Source organism: Lepidothrix coronata, unplaced genomic scaffold (assembly GCF_001604755.1).
Source record: "Lepidothrix coronata isolate B3197 unplaced genomic scaffold, Lepidothrix_coronata-1.0 Scaffold123, whole genome shotgun sequence".
In the NCBI taxonomy this organism is placed as follows: domain Eukaryota; kingdom Metazoa; phylum Chordata; class Aves; order Passeriformes; family Pipridae; genus Lepidothrix; species Lepidothrix coronata.
The window spans coordinates 529766-553389 of record NW_016690303.1 but is presented as its reverse complement, the minus strand read 5'-3'; the positions used below and the strand labels follow the sequence as shown (position 1 = coordinate 553389).

At 38.5% G+C, this 23624-nt stretch overlaps 2 protein-coding genes across 15 annotated transcripts in view; one reads left to right on the top strand and one right to left on the bottom strand.

The window, feature by feature from the left end:
* Positions 1 to 6944, top strand: part of REPS1 (RALBP1 associated Eps domain containing 1) — a 62782-nt gene extending 55838 nt beyond the window's left edge. For 9 of the 10 annotated variants that reach the window (XM_017825870.1, XM_017825869.1, XM_017825871.1 and 6 more), the window contains 4 exons: positions 989 to 1084; positions 1544 to 1692; positions 2348 to 2453; positions 3531 to 6944. In XM_017825870.1, coding sequence (XP_017681359.1) covers positions 989 to 1084; positions 1544 to 1692; positions 2348 to 2453; positions 3531 to 3599 — 420 coding nt within the window. In that variant the 3' untranslated portion in view covers positions 3600 to 6944. The remainder of the gene's footprint in view (positions 1 to 988; positions 1085 to 1543; positions 1693 to 2347; positions 2454 to 3530) is intronic. The other variant, XM_017825873.1, reaches the window with a different exon arrangement.
* A 472-nt stretch (positions 6945 to 7416) lies between these two features.
* CCDC28A (coiled-coil domain containing 28A) lies at positions 7417 to 22790 on the bottom strand. 5 transcript variants are annotated; one of them, XM_017825861.1, is made up of 6 exons: positions 22668 to 22790; positions 21740 to 21934; positions 19921 to 20084; positions 18803 to 18957; positions 18140 to 18162; positions 16568 to 17102 (listed from the first exon to the last, which is right to left on the bottom strand). In XM_017825861.1, the coding sequence occupies exons 2-6, from the start codon at positions 21895 to 21897 to the stop codon at positions 17048 to 17050; spliced, it is 555 nt and encodes a 184-aa protein (XP_017681350.1). In that variant the 5' UTR covers positions 21898 to 21934; positions 22668 to 22790; the 3' UTR covers positions 16568 to 17047. The 5 variants fall into 5 exon arrangements, with proteins under 5 accessions (XP_017681352.1, XP_017681350.1, XP_017681349.1 ...); XM_017825860.1 differs by lacking the exon at positions 22668 to 22790 and adding an exon at positions 22547 to 22657; XM_017825859.1 differs by lacking the exon at positions 22668 to 22790 and adding an exon at positions 22534 to 22650.
* Positions 22791 to 23624: the final 834 nt, after the last annotated feature.

Here is a 23624-nt window from a genome sequence, read left to right as displayed (position 1 = left end):
CCTAGGAAAAAGAAATTCTTTTTATCTTAGTTCTTGATTGTAATTCAGAAGATTTTGTACTTATTAGCATATATATGTGCACAAACATAATTGTGTTGGTTCATTTAAGACTTAGCACAGGCAAAACCTTTCTTCTGCTCATTTTTGCCAGCCTTCAAAATGATCTACTATATGTCTTAATAGAGGAGATGACTGTCAAAGTGTTGTAAACATTGCTAAAAGCCACTGGACAAACAGCTAAACTGAATAGAGCTCTGGCATCCTTTTATAGTAGATGGTTAGAGATGTTTACAAAACCTTGTTTCCTACTACAAACATAGGACTTAAAAGTTTGAAAGCCTCAGGATTTATTCCTATTAATGTCATAATAGCCAACTACTATTACAGGAATTACTTCATGTTTTCCTTTTATAATTTGTAGCTTTCATCCAGATTGTAAGTAAGTTCTTTGGGGCACTTCTGCATCCTCAGTTGCAGAAGTACTTGTGTTGCTTTAAAGTTCTTCCAACTGTCAGCAGCATGTTCTTGCTTCCCTTGTTCAGGAAGGTCAATGACATAGAACCATTTGAGCACTCTCCATGTACCTCATTGCAAAACAAGCTATGTTAGCTTAAGCTGCCACTGAAAACTGCTTAATTTAAGCTTGCTGATTGTTTTGCATTGAGGTGGATGGGGAACAGTCACATTGTGTTCCATTGGAGGGATTAACCTTTGGCAGTAACAAATAGAATAATGGTGGTACTGTAATAGCAGAAACAGCTGTGCAGCTTGTCATCAGCCCACAGCCTCTTTTGTACTGTACAGGGCCTCATAACATTGGACTTGTGCTTCTAAAGAAGAGTTGAACTGGAATTTTTGGGTGTTAACTGTATTCATGTATCGGGAAACACAGCATACTTGTATTTATTCCAATTGTTGAAAACGAAATATTTGTTAAGAAGTAGGTTTTTTTTAGGCAACATTCTAAATACAGTTTATATCCCTTTAGGTTGAGAAGCCCTCTGATTCTGCAGGTTCTCTTAGAGTTGCCAAAGCAGATGGAAGAGTTGAAGACAAAGCACCAGCTAATGTCCCCACTAGTGTGGTATGCAAAGTACACATTTAAGGAGAGTGCAGTTGTCTGATGTATATGAAATTATACGTCTGTTTTGATTTGCAACAGCAACTTTATATGCTTCCACTTGAACCCAGTTTTCTTAGGTCCGATACATGCTTGAAATAGGCACGTAAGTGTTCAAATTTTTGAAACAGATCAAAACGTTTAGTACAGAACTTGATTAACTAGCTTTTTTTTGGTTGCAGACACATAATTACTGGGGGGAAAGTGTGCTCTGAGTTGTGTATTTGCAGTACTCTGTTGTACCATGGTGTTTCTGCTTGCACAGTTCTTTGTCAGTATGTAGCAACTTACTGCCCTTTCACCAGGGGGTAGAATTTAGTACTTTTTTTCAGACCGTGTTGAGAATGTAGCTAATGTCCATCAGAAAATATCTGATGGGAAATATAGTTTGAGAGAATTAATAGGCTGTGTTTTCCTCTCCAGAGTAAAGGCACTACCCCACTTGCTCCACCACCGAAGCCTATTCGTAGAAGATTAAAATCAGAAGATGAGCTAAGACCTGAAGCTGAGGAACATACACAGAAAACAGGTGTCATAGCTGCTGTTCTTGCTTCACAGCCATCTATTCCTAGGTAACCCAAGAAGTGTATAAATACATCTGTTACTGGAAAGTTTACATTTAAACAGCATACACGCTTTCTGTTCCAGGAATTGCAAACAATTTCTGTGTGTTTAATTTAGAATAATTGAACCATTTTAAAAGTTCTTGGTTTTTAAAGAAGATTGCAAAGCCTCTACTAGTGGGAGACCATTTAGAGATCTTGAGTTTTGGAGTGGGAACTCTTTAACTTCTGCAAGTATGTCATAATTAAGTGGTGGAAGTATTAATATGGAGTGTTTAATTCTAAATGGTTGCTATGAACACTCCAAAATGTGCGGTCTCTGTGTCTTAGCATGAAAGTAGTCTATTACATTAGTCACTTTGAGGTAAATGAATGTGGTACAGTGTGTTGGGACTTCAAAAAGTCGATTATGACGATTTTAAAATGTGCTGCTTGGTCTTTGATTGAAACTAACTATGTGTGCATATATGAAACACATATATCTGTGTTTCCATGCAAACAAACATGAGTAATCAAGCCAGGCAGAAGATGGAAAATTGAACAATGTAACAAGTAAAAAAACTTTGAAAAGGGGATTCCGCTCACTTAAAGAAGGGCGACAATAAATGAGATATTTAGCTAAGTGGCAAAATGACTTACTAAAATACTTCTAATATATTCTCAGATCAGTGGGGAAAGACAAGAAGGCAATTCAGGCATCAATCAGACGTAACAAAGAAACCAACACTGTTTTGGCCAGATTGAATAGTGAACTACAGCAGCAGCTAAAGGTAATTCCTTAATCTTTGTCTGCTTAAGAGAAGAGCCTCAGAGAGCAAGATGTTAGTGACGCACATAACAGGCATCTCTACAAACCACTGATATACAGGATAGATGGTATTGACGTGAAATATTTAGCTCTTTTTGTAGGTCATCAAATATACCTAATGGTGACAAGCTTTGTGAAATTACAAAGGATGCTTTTGCTACTACAAAGCACATTTTTCAATGCATTGATTTGCTTTCAGCTCCGCTAAAATTTTGCCTCAAATTCTTAATACTAAGGTATCTCTTGTGGTCATCACATACTTTAAAAGCAGTACTGAGACGAGCACCTGAAGTGGTTTGTGTTCTTTTCAAGGAAAAAGCAAACCTTAAACTCTTAAAAAAATTATAAATATTTTTAAACAAATATAGTAATCTGAAATACAAAACTTTCAGCTCAGTAATTAGTACAATAATAATCATCTGTTTATCTAGGTCAGCTGTCATTATTTTGGAGCTATCTGTAGGTACCATCCTTATGTCCTTCTCTTGCCATCTTTCCTACCTTAAGATAGCTAATTTTAACTATCAAGGTAATTTAAAAAAATCTTAAATGTAAAAATGTTAGCATGTCTAGAATGGAAGTTAGGCCATTTTAGAAACTCACCAAGCCTGAATTTCAGTTGTTACTGCTTATGAGAGTCAAGGGGTATAAATTTCACATAAGAGGAAAAACTCGGGGGGAAAAAAAATTGTGAGTTTCCAATCCACTGAATCAGATGAGAGCTTACCCCCTTAATATTTTAGACTTCATTTGAAAATATTATAGCTGGGTTTGCATCTGATTACAGCTGTATGGGTTTGGGTGATTTGAAAGAAATGAAAAAGTTCTAAATGGCATCACCTTGGAGCAAAGTATTGATTTTCAATGATAAGTAATTACTAGACAGCCAATCTATTCAGATTGTGGGAGGAGTTACCAGATTCTAGAAAATACATTAATTCTCAAAACTGAAGCTGATATTTACCAGTTTTAATCTTGTGAAGAAATTTCTAATACTCCATTCTCCGTGGACAGTCAGTAGAAAATCTTTCTTTTGTAGGATGTTCTTGAAGAGAGAATCTCCCTGGAAGTTCAACTGGAACAACTTCGACCCTTCTCTCACCTCTAAGCCTACTGCCGTTAACTGTGAATTTACTAATTTTGAAAGGGGTATTGGTTTCAAGGCCTATTTAAATATCCATGCATCTAGCTCAGTGCGCTCTGTTCTACATTAAATGTTGTGGTTCTGTTTTGTCAGTTTGTCCACTTTTGTATTTAAGTATTTTAATTTCAGTACAGAGAGAAAAAAAAAACTTTTTCCTTGAATGTGACACTGCCTCTCACATCATTTTCTGTGGGCATCTGTGATCTTTGTAGGACTTGAGTTTGCAGAGTTTGTCGCCAAAATTTCCAACTGGAATTTTTTACTGGTTTCTTTTTTCCTGTTGAAACATCTTTGCAGAAGAGGGTTGCTAATCAGTTGTCTTAAAGCACATAAACTCTTCTTTCACTATGGCATTTATTTTATTGTGCCAGGAAAGAGACAAACTAGTGATCTGTCATCAGCCAGTGTTACTTCCCAAGCTGCCTTTCGCAATTGGAAAGTTGTTTGCAATTCTAGAAAGCCTGCCTCTTTGCAATTCACCAACTTATTCAGGTTGGGAGAGTTCTTGCAGGCTGTTTGCCATATCAACTGGATTGGATTTTGTGATTTTCATTGCATACATTATAGAGTATGTAACCACAGATTGCCAGGTGTTCACGTTTCATCCGTTCATGATCCTGATCCAGCCGCATGCATATAAACATTTATGGCACAACTGGTAGTCTGCCAAACAGATCATTTTGAGTTCTCCCTTTTGTGAAAAGAGTTGGGTGCAGATCCCAAACATTAATTACACATTACCTAAGCACCACCTGTAATTGCATGTCTCACATGTTACCTGTTAATAACAGATCACATCCACGAGTCTTCACTATAACAAATTATATTGTCAAGTAATGTGTCAATACCTCTATAAACTTCTAATTCCCAGAAAAAAAATAAAAAACAAACAACGAACAGTTTGCTTCTTAGGAATTCTGGGTACATTCTGTCATCTTGTTTCCAGGCCTTATTTCTCTGCCATATAGACAGGCTTCACTATTAACAGAGTTCCTTGAGTGTATCCTGCTATTCAGGTTGATGTACTGTATTGGGATTTGTTGTATATTGTACGATACACACCTTTTGATCTCATATGTAAATTTGCATTAATTGCTGACTAACAGCAGATATTCTATTTAATGGCTTCTTCTGGCTGTGGGATCATAGATGTTTAACTGCATGGATGTATCTCTGCAGAATCAGAACTAGCAATTGTGTGATTTTTACACCAATAAAACAGCACAATATTTTAATTTTGTTGATTCATCTTTACCTGGGAATTGAAACTCATTCAGATAAGGGGGCGGGTTTTATTACAGGCCTTCAGGGGATTTTTTTGTAATTTTTGGTCATGTACAAGAAGCGGTTGATCATAATCCCTTGACCATTTTCTTCCCTGTCAGAAGTGATCAAATTATCTTGGTAATCTGTGGCTATACACCTTTTGTATCCTCCTATAAGCAAATTTAATACAAATGTAATTTTAAAAAAGTCAATGCTAATACTGACTTGGGTCAAAGAAATTTATAGTTCTTTAATCTTCATTTCTGATTTGATTTCCTTGAGAGTACCTTTAAAAATTAAAGATAAATGATCTCCTCTTGGCAGTCCTTAACCTCACTGTCTCACTTCTGTGCTTCAATGAAATTCTCTTAACATCTACTTCCCTTCCAAAAGGATTGTTCAAGTCAGATTTTTCTACTGGTTACGGCTGTTACACTGAAAAACAAATATTTCTCTTTTTCTCTTCCACAGAAAAGTGGATACACACACTCTTCTGTGTATTCATCGTACACAGACTGGATAATTGTGAATTTTTACCACTATAACTACTCCAACATTTTTTCAAATGTCATGGAAGTGTTGCAGATGGCTTAGGTATATAATTCAAAGCAAAATTCCCTGGAATGGAAGAATGTCATGGTTGCATGAAAGTTGGTACTTTCTATTTGCACATAAAGGCATTAAGAAATTATAGCTAAATGGACACGAGGGTGACATATCAATTACATATAAAGCTGACTTCAAAAAACTATATAAATAGGGAAATACAAAAAAACCCCCAAGAAAACAAGTGAAAAACCCCCTAAAACTAAACTAAAAAACTTTGAAGTTGATGGACCGATCACTTCTATTTCAACTGACAAGGAGCAGGAACAGAGTGGGAAAAAGTTTTCCCCTTTTTTAAGAAGTGGGAAAAGTGAGTCACTGCAGTTAAAGAATGTTGATCTTTTGAACCAACTATATCTTGTCCATAGTTTATTTTAAAGTTTAAAATACATTTTTAAAATAGCACTATTTTCATATTAATATTTAAGTATTAAGCGTATGTTAATAGCAACAGGATTCTTAAATCAGAATTTAACATTTTAAACTTAAATGTAAAAAGCCTTTTACATTCAAATGTTACATGTACATATGAATTTCTCTAACATCCATATCTTTCTAGTAGAATGACAGATTAGTGTCTCAAGTGAAGAATTTAGGCAATCTGAGCATTTTTGTGTCTTGCCAACAAGTCTATTTTTAAGAATTTTGGTTGATTACTTTTAATACATCATTCTGTACATTTTAAACTAGTTTTTCATGATCAGAAGAGCTTCTAACTGAAAAACAACGTATGTCTTAAGAACATCACTGCCAATGATGTTCAGAAGTTACCTCACTTAGTAATGTAACCCAGTTTTAATCCCTTATAAAATTATCTTCCTGTCTTCTCTATTTGTTTGACCTTGATCCAGCTACTTGATGCATCCTTTTTTATGAACTTAGATTGTAAGCTCTTTGGGGCAAGGAATTATGTACAGCACAAGAGAGGTGCTCTCTCTCTTGCAACTATAAATGTAGACTACTAAATAGTGTGGAGTGTGATTCATGTACCCAGCTGGGATGGATGGACAGCAGCATGCATTTCTGAAACATCTGCAAAATGTTTTTCTTTGGACTTTGTGATTGGAGGAGTGTCTCTTTTCTCATTCGATTTGCGTTTCCTTTGTTTCTCTTAATAATGTGCCTCTTTGTTCCATCTGCTTTGGAGTTGCTTTTTTCTCCATTCGTTGCCTCTCTTTGGACTGCAGAGAATATTTCCAAAATGCAAAGGTAAAAAGCTGAAAAGCCACTTTGTTTTGAGCAGTATTTTAAATCTATCCAATGTAAGCTAGTATCTTCATTTTTTTTGTACTTCACATGCACCTCATTTTACTTGCAATTGTATAGTGTATGAACTAGAAGAACTCATATTACTGAATATGTCTTATGTGGGATAAACAGAGTTGAGGTTATAAAAATTTAAAACTAAAGAAAATAAATTTGCAGCTTTGTTTCTTGTGTGATGTCTCTGTCCCTTATGGATGGGGTGTGCTGTGTTTCCACTCTGTGTTTAGGGCAGAGTTGTGAATTACTCTTCTGGTTTCAGCTATGTAAACAGTTTGTCTCCCAGTGTCACTTGATGGGTGACCTAGACTTAATCACTTTTTCCTAAACGGTAAAAAAATAATAAATCACTGTCTCCTGATTCCTGACTCATTCTAGTCTTAGTTTCTAGTAGAATGTAGTTTCATGAAATCATAATATGATGCAAAATCATGTTACTTCCAAGTGAGTAATAACAATGCCATTCTTACTCTGTGTCGAAGGTCGAAAAATGACTTGTATATTTTAAACATATTTGCATGCTTATGTTACTTAAATACTTTACAAGTCAGACTATGTGCAGTTGAGTTCATTTATACCTCCCAGAGTTCCATTTTTGGAGACATAAAATTTAATTTCATAAGCAGAAGTGCAGCTTGCCTTATCAAGGATATCAATGTATAATCATTTCTAATGCAGCTCTCTAGAAGAAAACACATGAAAACCAAGGACTTTATTACCTAGTAACAAAAAAAAAATAATCTTATGTTCTCTTAATAGTCTTTGAAAACAATGAAGTAGGGGTTATATAGGAAAAATGGTGATAATGTCTATATACTAGTAACCAAATGAGACTATACAGGGTCGTCCAAATAATTAGTGCACAAGCAAAATATAAACTTCACAGGAGTATTTGAATTAGTTGCTTGTGTTTTGGGGTTGAATGTAATTTCCTTTCAGTAATATTACTTTAAATTGGCAAAATGGCCTTAAAGGTACAATTTCTGCTTTAAAGGTAGATTGTAAATTATTTTTACGTAAAGTGTATAGTTGTTGTACCTGGTTGTACATTATTAGTGTGTTCCAAAGAGATTTTACAGTATTTTTTTCCAGCTTACTGGTATATAGGTATTAAATACCTTGGATTTAACTTATTGTCCAAAACAGCCTTCGTTTAGTTATGATAATAAAAAATTCAGAATTGTGACTCTTATGACATACAAAGTTTGTGATCCTACAGCTTAGATCCAAAGTTTTAAGAAGGCTGTCAGTACTATTTATCACACTTTAACAGCATACTGGAGCACAGAAAGCTAGATGAATTCTCTTGTTTTTGACACTTTCACTCTTAAAGATATAAAGAATGCATCTAATCTGAACGCAGCTGAAATTAGTCATTTGAGGCCTAGGAAATTAACAAAGCATCATAAACAGTAACAGCAATTTCAACTGACATTCAGTGGTACATTGATGAAAAGCCAAATTTTGGCAATACTGTTGAACCATCTGTGACTGGAGTAGTTGTTTCCCAGTCTACAGAGGAGCTGACAGAGGTCAGAGGTACATCCTACTCCACAATGGATGTGAACTCTTGGTACATCCCATCCCATAAAGCAGCAGTGGTGGCTTTTGCTTTCTGTCATCTAACTTCAGCAGTCTGACTGTTTTTCTGTCTTCGGCTCAAGAAACACTGCATTTGAACTGACAGAATGGCCTGTGGAGTGGAACATGTTAATTGTAAGAAATTGCACTTTGAATCAGGAATGTCTTCTGCAAGGACCCTGTGGTCTTAGTATTCATTCAAAAGGCAAGTAAGAATGATTAGCATCTGAAAGAACAGTTGCATATTGAGCAGATAAATTGATTACTTATTGAAAATCAATTATTTTCATGATATTTAGTTGGGGGAGCAGGGAGTGGAGCAAGCATTACAACAGTTGCTGTGAAGACTTGCCTAAGGGCTTCTGAAGGTCTAGCATACATGACTGGCTATGTCAGACATAGCAAAAAAGGTAGGTACAGGAGGTAGCTTCAGCAATATATATGATTTGTGTGCAGAAGGCAAAGGAAAGATTTTGGGAACCCATATGGTATCTTAGAAGTGGGTTTAATTAAACTGCTGTAAAATTCAGTAAGTGCTGTTGTGCCTTAATTTGCTTATCTTGAACTAATGCAAGGCTTGAGTTTAGTCTTAAGTATGGAAATACAGTGTGTAGTTCAAGAAGAAGATGAAAGGAGTTTATAGGAAGTTGTCATTCAGTGCATACTATCAGAAAATGGAGAAGTGACATGCCACAAACTTGAGCTTGTTTTTTCTGTTATGTATCCTGCCTTTGGAAGAAGGGTGCGATCATAGAAGAGTCAAGAGGTCCCTTTGCTGTAGAAGGGTACCTAAAAGGAACGTATTCCCTAGTTTGCTCTGCACATTGTCTTTGGGGATAAAGTGGTATTGAAGCAAGAAAATTCCTGTGGAGAAGCGGAATTAATTCATGTAATTTTTTCAAAATTAGAAGGCTAGTAGTTTTAATGGATTTTGTGATCTCACCAAGTTGCTTCTATAGGTGGATTCACTAACCAAGAAACATGCTAAAGTTGATAACGTCTTAAAACACATTCACGAAACTGGTACGTTTGACATGAAAAGTTCTATCCTTTTTTCCTGTAGCCTTTTTGCAACATTGCAGTTGAAGTTTCCTGAACTTTCGAAGTTTTAAAACTTCCTTTTTGCAAGTATCTGTTCACATAGAACAGTAGAAAAAAATTTTTTTTTCACTTGTGAAGAATTTTACCTATTAAGTGGAGTTGCATTTCAACTGTCAGGTCAAGACTGTCCTGATCTGAAATAAATTGAAGTGAGTACTGTCTAAAACAGAAAGTAGATGTGATGTTGATTCCAAGCTAGGATTTTAGATTTAAAATTTTTATGAAGATGGCATTAGGATGTATTATTTTAGCTATTACTTTGTATTTCTCTCCTCACACTTTAAACCAACAGTAAGGATAAGAGGAGAGTGTTGGCAAATAGAGTGAATGCTGGATCCAAAGGAAGCTTGCAACTGCGTGTAGTGGTGTCAGTAAGATGTAGTGGTGTTGTCCAGCTCATGTTGGGCAAATACTATGTGTTTATTTTTAAGTCTGAATACCTATTTAGCTGGTCTGTTTAAACTAAGGAAGAATAGGGTTGAAATTTGCAATTTTTATGCTTCATCCATGTGTTCGGATGATGAAACTGGTAACTTCAGAATGAACTTACTGGATGAGGCTTTGGGTAAATTATGCGTATTTCTGTGTACTTCTCACTTGGGCATATAAATTTCCCAGTAGATGGGAAATTGTGCATGTATGTAGCCTTCTTTCCAAACAAGTCTGTATTTTAAGTGCATTCCTGAAACCTGGAAGTACAGCCTGGTGCAAACTCATAGTAGTTGCTGTGAAGTTGCATAAATAGTCTTGATACAAAATTCATTCTTGTTTCATGTGGATTTACCATTTACTTGTAGTTGTCTTGGAAATTTCAGTCCCAACATGGGATCCTGTGGAAGCAAACCTTCATTCATACTAACTCTTCTATCAAACAAGCTGTGAGAAATTCCTGTTTGTGTCCAGCATGATAAATGTGGATTTGTCGACCTCAACTTTACCCTGCAAACTACCGAGCCTGCAGAATAAAGCATGTTGCTGAAGAAGTTTGTCTGTGTTTGAAGGGGTAGACTGAACTTAGTAATTTGTTTATGGTCTGGGCTGACTTTGCTCTTGACATGTTTCTGTCAGAATATCTAAAATCTGCCTAGGTTTCAAATGAGAACAAAGGAAACTGTTATCCTGTAAAATATAAGCCAAGTTAGTTGGGCTTTTTAAACTTTTTAAAACTAATTTTACTACTAAATTAATTTCCAGCCTATTCTTTCTAAACTACTATTTAGTATGTTTGTAGTATTAAGGCTTATTACTCCTTTTCATTCTTGAGTTAAGAGGTAACCCAGTGCAAGGCTTTGTTGTTAAGATCCTCAGGATCTCTGAATTCAAGACCTTATAAATGTACAGCTTTTATCTCAGACCTTGTTGGCTTTGGTAGCCTATTCAGCCCTGTACTACTGCTCTGAAAGTACTAAGATACTTATAACTTTTAGCCTATTGAAAGTAAGAAAAGGGCATTTTCTCAGTTAGGGTGCATATTCTTTCCTGTAAAAACAATGAAAAGTTGAAGTAGGTCTGCCATGGTTACATATTGAACCAGCTGAATTGCCATCTTAAAACTAAAAGAAATACTTACTTTTTTCTTGTAGTTTCTGTGAGGTTTATTTTACAGAAAAATAAGATTGAAAATCCTGACAGAAATGAAACAATATTTATTTGTTGCAGTCGTAGCCTGAATGGTTTTAACCTGGAAGGCTGGATTTTTATTCTAACGCACATCCATTCTCTTTCACACGTGCATTGCAATTTTTAGGGTTCCATATAAATGTTTCTTTTATTGGCACATGCTTAACTGTTAGACTGTGTTTGTTCAAGTATTTTGTAATTTTCAGTCTTTTCAGCATTTTGGCCTTTGGCTTGATGCTGCAATATATCACATTGATCAGTGTGGCCAGATTATTTGCAAACTACTCTTATTCACTCTGGTCACAGCCTTCCAGTTTGTGAAGAAACCTTAGTTTGTTCTTGGTTATTTCATGTTCTGTTTTTTGTTGTTTCAATACAATTAAAGAGCTGTAAATTGGAGGTCTCATACTAATCTTGCTATTTCTAAATAGGAGGGGGGAAGTTGTGGTCTATTACAATGGTTAACTTTTAAAGATTTAAAATTTTGATCTAGAGTCAACCCTTAAAAATATATGGATTTTTTTTTTTTTTTGCTTAAGATAGAGGGATTTACAGCTCTTGAGGAAGGGTACCACAAGTCTCTTTGTAAAGCTTTATTTCAGCAAAGTTCATGCTAATATGGAAATCTGCCCTGCCTGGCCTAATTGAAGAATCGGTCCTTCCTGAGAGGTACACCCCAGGTACACCCCTTAATTCCTGTGACATACTTCCCTGGTGTTTCCCTGTTGGCTTCTGTTACCAGAAGGGTCCCTGGGTAGCCTCTGTAAGACTGGAAGTGTGCTCCAGTGTGGCCAGCACAGTTCAGAGTAAGGGGCAGAGAGCCCTGACTACCACCCCATCCCTCTAACCTTTGCATCTCTCATCTCCCAGCTTACCAGGGACAAGCCTAGTAGTGTGTCCCTCCCCCATCACATCTAGTTTAAAGCTCTGCCAATAAGCCCCACTAGTTCCTGAGCAAAGACTCTCCTCCCTCACTGACAAAGGTCAGTCCTATCTGATGCCAGCATGCTGCGCAGGCCATTCCATTGCAAAAAAATCCAAATTTTGGCTTTGACTCCAGCCATGAAGCCATGTCTTAAGAGATGCTTTCCTAAATCCATGACTGTAAATTTAAATCAGATCTGCTGCAGCAGATTCATGAGCTTCCAAGAACAGTTTTTTCAGGACAATCTAGAACTTTAAAAGACACTGCTTTGCCTTAGAAACCAAGTCTCCTGATGGTTTTCCTGATATTAAAAACAGAATATAGAGTGCATCTGCTGCCAGTGCTTCTTTGGAGAAGACAACATCAGAAGGCAAAGATGTGCCAGGTACTTAATTAAGATGAAGAGAGAAGTTGAGCTCCTCAATCAAGGTGTTTTTGCACCAAAAACCAAATCGCATTGAGCCCAGATACTTGCATTTCTGTTGCTGTTTCTTGTGTGCAGTATACTCTGTTATCCTTACCAATCACTGCATTCCAAGACTTACTTTATATTTTGTGTTGAATTTATCTTTAAACATCCAGAGCATTAACTTTTAAGATGAGTGATACAATCAGTTTCTCTGGTGCTGTATTAAAAAAGGTATATCTTTTGTTTCTTCAAAAGCAAAGTTGAAAGGGTGATGTTTGGAGCCGTATTTTTTTCCTGCAAGCTTTTAACTATTTTAAAGAAATTATAAGATGCGGTATAGGAGTAAGTAGCATGTTCTCAAGAGCAAAGAAGCAAACATGCAACTAATTAAAATATGCCAGCTGATCTGCAGCCCGTTTGCATTCACTGTAACAATTGGTGGTCTCTCATAAGTCCTGAGAGCCAGCTGAGGCTTGAACTGTGTTTAGATTGTTCTGCTTTCTTGATACAGGTCTAATAAAAATATCTTCTCTCATTTCCAGTGCAGTTGTTACATGGGGCCTGCTCTGATGTCTTTCCACTATCAGATGTTTTATGCTGCATGCTGGTTGGTAATTCAGGGCAGTCAGTCGAGGATTTGGTATGTGCTTATTCCTGTTAACTATTCTGGGGTTTATAGTGAGAGAAGAGGGCTGTGCAAAAATTCATGTTTTGTGATGACAGTAGTGAGATGCTGAAGGCATAGATTGCTAACAGTGAATGTAATGGTACCTTAAAAGGAATGAATTTCTAGTATTGCTGGCTAAAACACATTCTGTGTTAGCAGTCCCCAACAGTGCGTGAACTCAGAACTAAGTGTTTGCACTTGGACAGAACTGATTCATGTTTGTGACAGGTGGCATGAAGTGCCAGATTCAATCACTTTGGGAGTGATGAAATGCAGGTGTATTCAGAAGAAACAACTCTGACATGTAAGCCTGCTTGCATCTTCCTGTGCTGTGGTATAGCCTTGGCCAAATTCAGCTGCCATCAGCAATTTCAAGAAATGAGCTCTGTGCCCAGCTTCCCTATGATAGATAATTTCCTTTATAGGAAAAAAGTACTCTCAGAGCACCTGTGACACCTGCAGTAGTTGCTATCTACAGAAATTATCCACATGAAAACAGGAGGTTTGGTTTCTCGTAAGAAGCTTGAGATTCTGTGTGCACAAAGCATTCCTGCATCTGCTCCTGTCCCAGGGCAAGAGTTGTGTTTTGTTGCCTTTTATGGGAAATGTGACATTTCCTTAAATTTTTTTTTATGTGTAAAATTAGAGCATAATTCATGCAAAAATCGTGAACCTGTGTTTGAGGAAATAAAAGACATACTCAATTTTCTATCTGCTTTGGGATAGAGGGGAGTGTGGCAGCATTTTTAAATTTCTACAATGAAGAGAACTAAAAGTAAAAATACATAGTGTTTCAAGAGTTGAAGCATATGAAAAATGCTAAGTATCCTACACTGATGCTGCAGAATTCCTGTATACATTCGGTTAACGTAAGGTGTAATACTCTGAATTGCAAGGTAACAGTGGTGAACTGGGATCAGTGGGGATTCTGAATAGGCATTAACAATCAATAGCCAATATAAAATGGAATGTTGTAGCTCTGAAGTCTCAATATGTTGTGTGTAGTTTAACATGCCACTGAACTCCATAGTAAATACTTCCAATTTCTTATTGATTGAACTAAATTTACAGGTCATGATGCAGACTTAAGGACGCTTTTATTTGTTAACTCTTTTACTTGGTAACTTAATATCAAGACATAACTCAGCATGGATATGTTAGTGTTTGTGTACATCTACTACTTTAAAACACAGGGGGGAAAAAATACCAGTCCTTTACTATTTATGTTGAAACTTATTTTAAGAGTTCAGTATATTTTCTAAATAAAAGACATCCGCCTTAATAATTTCTCTTGCTGTTTTTGAAAAATGAGGCAGTTAATTTAATACCACTGACTCTCACCTCCTCCAAATCCTCTTCTCCTAGGTACTTTTCTATTAGTTTTTCTTCCTGATTTTTATTTTCTCTTTTAGTTCATTGAGGTTCCACAGATGTCTCTTGGAGCGAGGTAACTAGACCAGTGATGCAGCAAAGAGCATCTTCTTTCAAACACCATACCCATTTATCTGTGAGTTTAAACCAAAACACTGACCTAAACTCACACTGATAAATATATTAAACATTTAATGTTAATACACTTTTATCTCCATAACCGGTTCTTCAGGAAACAAGATAACAGAAAAGGTACTTATTTTCTGCAGCTTCTTACACACTTTTGTAATTACAAGACTGTCCATGAATATATTACAGTAGATTTTTTTTTCTTTTCCTGCAGGAGCCTAGGAATGAGATTAGTTCATTACCAGATAAGAGTTCAGTCTCAAAGGTCTTGGTGCAGAATTTTCTTGTATGAATCCAAAAGTTAGCAAGCTTACACCATTAATGGATTGAATAAAAGCCACAAATTTGTATCCAGGAGGAGGTAAGGGAATAATAATTTCTTAATTATTTGCAATTAATGCATTCTTTGTCTTGTGATTGCCTGTGGCCTTAAGGTGATCAAAGAAAAAGGGGTTAATTCTTGTATAATCTAAACAGCTGCTTGAGAAAGCTATTTGGTTTTGTCTGTATTTCAGATTATACTTATGTGCTCTGTACTTGTATAAACTGTTACAGAAACAAGAGATCAAGACATCCAACACATTTATAAGTGATTTGAAATGTGTTTGAAGTTATAAGGCCAAGCAGAGTTAGATGACAGAGCCCAAAAATGGAAAAGAATTGCCTCTATTGTAGAATAAACTCTGAGGTTAAAAGTGTGGTTTGAGACCACTGTGTGTTACAATGCTGCAATACACTGCACTCACTGGCACTAAGCTGCTAGTGAGCACACAGCTCTGCTCCTGCATCCAAGTGAGCTCCAAGTACGTCATTTTGTTTGTATAAATGCAGCTCTGCCAGTGACTTTCGCCACCATCACTGGCCTTATACTTTTGCACACCTTTAGTGATGCATGAGGCTAAAAAATGCTGCTTTTTTGCTTGATGTTCAGAAGTCTGCCCAGAAACAAAGCCATAGTGCTGACAATGAGAAGATACTGTACAGAAAATGATAATTGCTCAATTATTGGTTAAAGACAGGGGAAAAAAAACCCAAAACCAACAAACATCAATCTTTGCTCTACTTTGTGAGAAGCTTGTTGTATTCTAGTTCTCTTAAGCTGACTTTGGATTTCACATCACAGGTACGTACCCAGCTGCAGGTGAGGACTCCGAGGTACTTTTACCAGCAAAACTCCTAAAGAATCTCAACCATGATAAATTGTGTAAAGAACAAGAACATCCTTAGGGGACAACAAGTGGGATCCCTGCTGGTTCGTTAATCACTGAGATTTGCCTGATAGGTAAGGCAGGGAATAACAATGTTTAAGGCTGAATCTGTAGCCAGAGAACCCTGTGGTTTGTAAATGATCCTTCTGTCCCCAGCTGCATGATGCAGGCTTGGCACTACAGATTCAGATCAGAGCCAGAGATAACAGAATCCAAAACTACATCTTGTGGCTGAAGAAGCATCTTCTCCAAAGATGCTGAACAAAAGGCATTTTTTGTTCCCTGACCACATGTCTACATCGGGCTGATGAAAGCTCTGTGCTAAAGTAGAAGGATAAAGATTTCATTCCTTGTTTAGTAAACATATACAATATAGAATCTGAATGTATTACCTAAAAACTGAATATAAAGTAAATCTAGAACCAAAGGCATAGTTTGATGGACCGGGATAGAAATTTTGGATCTAAAACCAGCCTGATTTGACACTAATAAAGAATTCTTTTCTCTGACTGTGAGCAGAAAGATGATACCAATTAATACCAGACTATTTACAACATAGAAATAACTACAATATTGCATATACTGGATTTATTGAACAATAACTGTTTACCCAATTTTGGAATTTCACTGTACTTAAATTATGTGGACTGCTAGCATGCACGCTAGTTCTTAATTTAGTGACATCTTACAATTATTCACAGTAAAGGAAAAAAGTAAACTCTGCAAACATTTGGACAATGCCAGAACTCATCTTCTTAACACAGCTGAACCGACAGCAGCTTCTCTAAATGAAACATCATATATTTAAAATTTTTCACTTTATTAACAATAAATTAATCTGTGGCATCACTGATCAACAAAACACTAAAGATATAGTGTGCAGATTGTCTATGTAATGATCAGTAAGGCAACATTACCACTACCTTCTTAAAAACTAGAGAAATGTCAGTGAACTTGTATACATTTATCATTTTCAACCATGTGAACACTAAGAAGAAATGTACTTCCCTGTTTCCCCAATTTTTCTGTTAAGTAAGGCAATAATAAAAAGCACAGCATGACAATAATTTACAACTCTAGGTACTGAGCCCTGACATAATGTGGTGCTCAGAGGAATGTGCAAAATAAACACCTGAATTTGCACCTCGATTCTTCGTTGTGTAAAAGAAAACAAACCAACACAAAGTCACAACTGTTCCTGATTCCATTGTCAGGAAAAACGAATGAAAAGCTTCTGTGAGAACCCAAATTGACAAAGCTGTTCTCTCAGCCCGTGGTACCATTTGGAATATCTTGAGCATCTGCTAAATGTAGTTTTTGGCTGAAGCAAACCATTAAGGAATAACACTTTCAAAGGTATAAACAAGATAACAGTGCTGTATGGAGTTGCTTACTCTGGGGTATACACCAGTCCCGACAAATTCCATTCCAGTAAGTTCTATGCTAATTCTCAACCAGTAGACTAATATTCCTCACTGAGACTTGAACATTGCAATACTCCCAGAATTACTGTGCAGATCAAGGGGGACGGCAAATTATTTTTATTGCTATTATGTGATATTATCACATTCCACTTGTGCTCTTTATGAGGTCTGCCTTAAACAGCCTTCCACGGATATGCAGGAAATGTTGATACCAGTGCAAGACCTTAAGCCCCAAACCCGAGTCTCAGCTTACTCAATGCGTGTAACAAAGTGTGTAACAATGGAAATAACGAGACTGTGGAATAAACTGAATGCAACGCCCCTCAACTGTCACCTTCGATTATCAACAGCACAGTGTTAAAGACAAGCTAAGACATTAATTTTTATCTTCTTCTGTGTGGGCTAAGAGCACACATTTGTTCAGTTACCAAAGCTCTGCTGAAGTATCTGACCCTAGAAATAAAAAATTAGGTCAGTTTACTATCCACAGTCAGATCAGTGATAAACAACCACACATATTTCTAAAAAAACTAAAAGATAATAGGATTCATTTCTCAATGGGACAGACACTTCTGAATACTATGGGAGTATTACTATGGATGTCTGAAAGTCTCAGCAAGGTGCGTGTCAAAAGACCATGGTGCTGATGGGCTTTGCCAGCAATGGTGAACACATTGTCTAAAGTGGTACACGGTAGCTCAGTAATTCACCATATGAAAAAAACAATCTGTAATTACGTGTTAAGATCCAGTCAATTATGTACTGGAAGAACCCAAGATCCATGCTGATCCATTATAGCATGAATTTAAAAGAAAAGGCGTCACTGAAGTGACTTGACTCCAATAAAGACAGCAGTTACTGGGGAAACACACCCTAATTTGATTACAGTTAACGATAACTATAATGCAAAATAGACATTTTAGGAAAAGGATACATAGATGAATTCAGTTCTTCTAGCTGCAATAAAAATGTAGAAAGTATCAGAAGTGGCACTTCTGTTAGTCAAATAAATGCAACAATTATGCTGGTATGATGAAATAAATATATTAAAACAATGAAGGAAGTAACTAGTAGTTTGGGCTGAAATGCATGATTTATTAGCAAAGCAAACCTACACTGAATTATGTACAAGGAGTGAAGTTCCAAATTTAAGTTAAAATCTGCTGATCTGAGGAAATTTAAAGAAATTTTTAGTAGTTTTGTTTTTTATGTAAATACACTGGAGAACAGAGAGACTGAAAGTGTAGGATATACAGATGTATATTCCCTGTTATGTGTCATCTTCCCCAGATGTAGGAGGGTAGACCACATGGAAAATGGTCACAGTCCCCTGGTATCAGGGCTGTCTCTGAACAGGCCTACATGCTCAGGCAGCTTGCAGCTTGCCTGCTCCACTCACCAAAACAAAGCAGCCTTTAACAAATGCAAACAAGGTCTTGTGTTTCCTCAAAACCAAGATGAGGGCAGGGCTTTCATAGTGGCTCATTACAGAACTATGTTCTCCTCAACTGTAAATCACTGCCCACCCAGTAGCAATGCTTTTCTGAGCTGAATGCTGGGGGCAAAGTTCCACATTTTCTGCCTGCCCAGTACTTACATCTGACAGCAGCCTATCCAGGTTGGAATCACTGGCTAGTTTTCTTTTATCTTCAGGCAGTTCTTCCATCTCCCCGTAGAGCTCCAGGTTGAGGCGAGCAAGTTTCTCCTGCATACTCCGTACATGCTCCATCTGCTCTATGGAACATTCATTTCCTAAAAGGAAGAGCAACAACTTTAGATAAAGAAACCTGAGAGAGCAAATGAAGCCGTGAAGATGCAGCTTTTTATGTCAGAGGAGTTTAAACATCAAATTTACAAGTAAATGTCCTTTCTCAATGATTTCTCTGTTTCACTGTTTCACTACTGAAGTTTCTGTCATCCTGTTTGATGTTATGTTGTGCTGAACTTAAAATAACTACTAAATGTCCTCAGAGGTTTTCTATATTCCTGAATTTTAGTCTGATTTAGAAAAGCCCTGGTTTTTAGCTTTAAATATGGTCACAACAGAACTACTAATTTTGATTAATCTAGGGGTTTCTTTCTTCTAACTGGTACTTTATATAACACAGACTTCTCAGGTTTCCTTGCAAAATCAGTGCGGAATTAACACGACACACTGACCTAACACTAAACTTGCAAAAGCACATGTGCATCTTTCTATTTAGTACAAGGGAAAAAAGAAGCAAAAACGTGTGATGGTTTTTCTGAAACCTCCATCAACTGTGAGGCAGTAAGAATAGTAAGAAGCTAAGACAGCAGAATAAGCTGGATAAAATACAGCTTGCATTGGATTTCATAAAAGTTGTTACCAATAGTCAAAAGTGTTAATATGCAGCAAAACTGGGTGCTAAATACAGTTGCTTCTTCCTACACTGTCATAAATAAGTGGCTTTAAACTTGGTATCTTAAATTAAAATAAGCCAAGGTGCTTCCATGCTAGAAGGAACAATGAAATGGCATATGAATAATCTCAAAACAAGAACAACCTTAAAACAGGACTGTAATTTAAAAATGCACTAAGATGTATTAATTATGTTAAACGTAATTTCATATGGCAGTCTAGTGACAAACTAGCCATGCAGTTCAAGTCTGTCCATGCCGTGCACTTGTTAGCAAATGTTACTATTGTCCAGCTATAAAACCCAACTATTGTACACACACAATTCATGCACTTACCAAATGCTTGAAGTTTGCCAGAGTGGAAGTCATTCAAGAGACTCAGAAGTCCCCTTTCCATTTCCTGGACATCTGATACATCTGTGAGAAAAGAATGCTGGATTGGTGCTGCCTGGGCCCCTTTTGCTTCACCTCCTGGAGGTTTGGCTTTCTCTTTTATTACACTGGAAAAAAAAAACCCGAATATTACTTCCTGCTTTCACTTTCAGTGTGAATCTGCAATGTAAGAAAAGTGTACATCCGGGCTTTGAAAATGAAATGGGAAATACATAATACATAATCAGTCTTTTTAAGATAAAAACTGCATCACCACCAGCTTGTCTTAAAAATAAAGGACATCCCTCTCCTAGCAGTTTGATACTGCAAAATGAAAGATTCCAACAATCTGCTTTCCTACTAATAGTAGGAAGCATCAGTGGACCACATGTATATGATGGCCATCTTAATAATCTAAAGTGGACCATCATTACCCAGCAATGACACATGGGGCAATATCACAGAATTGTTAAGGTTGGAAAAGACCTCTAAAATCAGAAACCAACCATAAACCCAGCACTGCCATGCTGACTTCTAAAGCATGTCCCCAGGAGCCACATCGACATGTTTTTGAACATTTCCATGGATGTTGATTCCACTAGTTACCTGGCCAGCCATTATCTACACAAAATCACTCAAGAAGCTTTGGCACACTCTAAGCCTGAGAGAAACCCCTCAAAAATCATACACTTCTGTTGTCGCAAACACCTACAGACTGCAACAAACATCAGATGAGCTAAAAATTCTCTACAGCCTTTCTTACAAGAAAACATCACAATTCCTGGATCTCAAACACTTTTCTCTAGACGTAACATTTATATAGAGCACCATGTGCCCATAGTCTATATGCTGAAACAATCAGCAGTCCAACAATAATATCTAGTTCAACTCAAGAGCAGCACATCTCAATTCAAGTTTAACTTTAGCTAGTTGTGCTTCAATTTCAGACTTAAAAGTTTGCATGACAGAAAGGTCATCCATTTTTTCCACCTGCTTCTGCTCTTTAATAAAATGTATTGCTCCTGGAAAAGTTACTTCATTAGATTCTTGTAGATTAAATGAAAATTAATTAAATACTTCTCCTCCACTATCTCAACAGCAGTTCATCCTCACATTGTTATGTCAATTACCACTCCTGCTGGGAAAGTTCAAGAAATTGTCTGTATTAGCACTGTTTGCTAAGTTTAACAATTGCACAAAAATGTCCAGAAATTAAAGCAGAAAGGACATTTTTTTCTCTAGATAATCTTGTGGACTGCGAGAAAATAATTTCTAGTACATGCCAGAATAATGTTGAGACTGTACAGTCAGCTGAAGAAACCACCAACTTATGCCACACTAGTATTTACTAATATTTGCCTCAAAATATTGACACATTTTTGTCCTTCATTTCCTGCCATACTTGTCAGTTCCAACCTTGCAGTCATGTACTGTATTTGCTCCTCACAGCTGTACATCTGGGGCTCTGCTATGTGGTGCCCAGATTTGATCACCCAGCTCTGTCTTTCACGTCCTCTGCTTCAGCTGAATTGTTACCAGTATGAGTCTACAGCATCGTGTTACATTTTATAAAGCTTACAAGAAGAATAGCGAGCACCTTCCTTTTCTGTAAAATAACCACTATATTGCATTCAACACAAATCACTTTGGTAAAAAAAGATATGTCATCAAAAATGTTCACAAGCCTGTTACAGACAGTCTAAACGTCCTTTAGCCTGTCTGAGCACTGACAAGTCTCTGGCTCTCACTTCCTCTGAGCTTGCAAGATGCGCCCCGAGCTTACCGTTTCAACTTTGGTTTCTGCACAGCAGGCTGTGGGGCAGGGTTGGAAAAGGCTGTACTCTTACTGACTGGCACTGAGCTTTTCTTGGAGTTAGCAACCTGAGCAGGGTGACTGGTAGACGATTTGGGGCTCCTCCTCTTGATCTTCCTTTCTTCCATTTCTTCCAGTTTACTGCATGTAGACTAATATCTTGTCCTTCACAGGGAAGAGAAGGAAGTAAGAAACATCCATTAAAACTGGCATTTACAATAAAAGCAAGGGGGAGAGCAGCTCACGGAAATACAGCCCTCAAAGATAAGCAGTCACTTGTTCCTGAGAACACGAGAATCCAGTTTTCAGAAGCTGCCCAGGCCTGCAGTAATTAAAATCTTCTGCACCAGCTCCAGCTGACAGGTACCTCCACATGATCTCAAGCTTTGTGTCCCGTGGACTACTGCCGCCGTGGCTGCCAAGCCCACGCCAATCGAAACACCGAGGAGCGATGTGACAAAGAACCTCCCGCACGGGGAGCGGCAGTGCCCTGGCCAAACTGCCGGTGCCGGGTTGTCGCTGTTACACAGTTGTTATTGCCGGTGCCGGGCTACCGACGGGCGCTGCCCAGCCCTGCGTGTGCCGTGGGAGGTGCTGTTATCGGGCGCTACATCGCCACCTCCTCGCCGGGGAGGCGCCTATGACACCCATTCCCCCGCAGCGGCGGCTGTGGGCACAGCCGTGACCCCCGGGCGCCACCGCGGACCCGCCGCCGCCGCCACCTCCCGGGGAGACGACACCCCTGCCCGCTGGGGTTTTATTACCGCATTTTATTACCGCGGAGCCTCGGGACGCCGGCCGTGGCGCCAGGAACAGGAGGAAGAGGACAGACACCCCCACGGCCACGCCCCCGCCGCCGCTGCCCGGAGGCCCCGCCCCCAGCCGGCCCCGCCCCTACCTGAAGGAAGACCCCGCCCCCAGAGGCGCGGGCGAACCCCCACGGAAGCGGAGCCCGGCCGGGCCCGGCGCGCGGGTCACGTGACTGCTGCTCGAGGTGCATTGTGGGGCCCCGCCCCCGGCGGGCGGGACACGGGAACTACAGCTCCCAGAACCCCTCGCGGCGCCTCACGGCCCTCACAGCCCAGGGTGTCTCCCGAAATGTCCGATTTAAAACACAAGGGGAAAACCCCCGCACTGCCACCGTCTGGTCCTTTTCCCAGCTGACACCGTGCTCTCCTGCCTTTGCTTGCGCGATCTCCCGCCTGTAGTTACCGGCCACGACCCGCTCGGTACTGAAAAGGTGTCAGCTGCTTTTGCTTTTCAAGACCATTAATCACCCTGAGCACTGAGTGCCTCAAACGAGTGTCTTACACTGTACGGAAAATCACAGAATGACACAATTGTTGGTGTTGGAAGGTACCTCTGGAGATCATCCAGTCCAACCCCCCTGCCAAGGCAGGGTCGCCTAGAACAGGTGACACAGGAACACGTCCAGGTGGGTTTTGAATGTCTCCAGAGAGGGAGAATTTCACGACCTCCCTGGGCAGCTTGTTCCAGTGCTCTGCCACCCTCAATGTAAGGAAGTTCTTCCCCATGTTTAGGTGGAACTTCGTGCGTTTGACTTTACGGAGCCCTAATCGGGAAGTTGACTCATTCGTAGCCTTCCTTACCTGTGTTTCTTAGCACAAGTTTAAAGCCAATTGAACTGTGCTTACACAGGCAGCAACAGAACCCTCCAGCAAATTATCCTCAGACAGTGTGAGGCGTCTGAATCTTCAGATGGGGTCAGCAATAGGAATTCTCTCTGAGAGGACATGCTGGAAGAGCTCAGTCCTTAAATGGAGCCATATGGGCTAGAACTTTCCACCGCCTGCCACAAGAGAGGAGCCCCAAAGAGAAGATACAAGGACTCCCT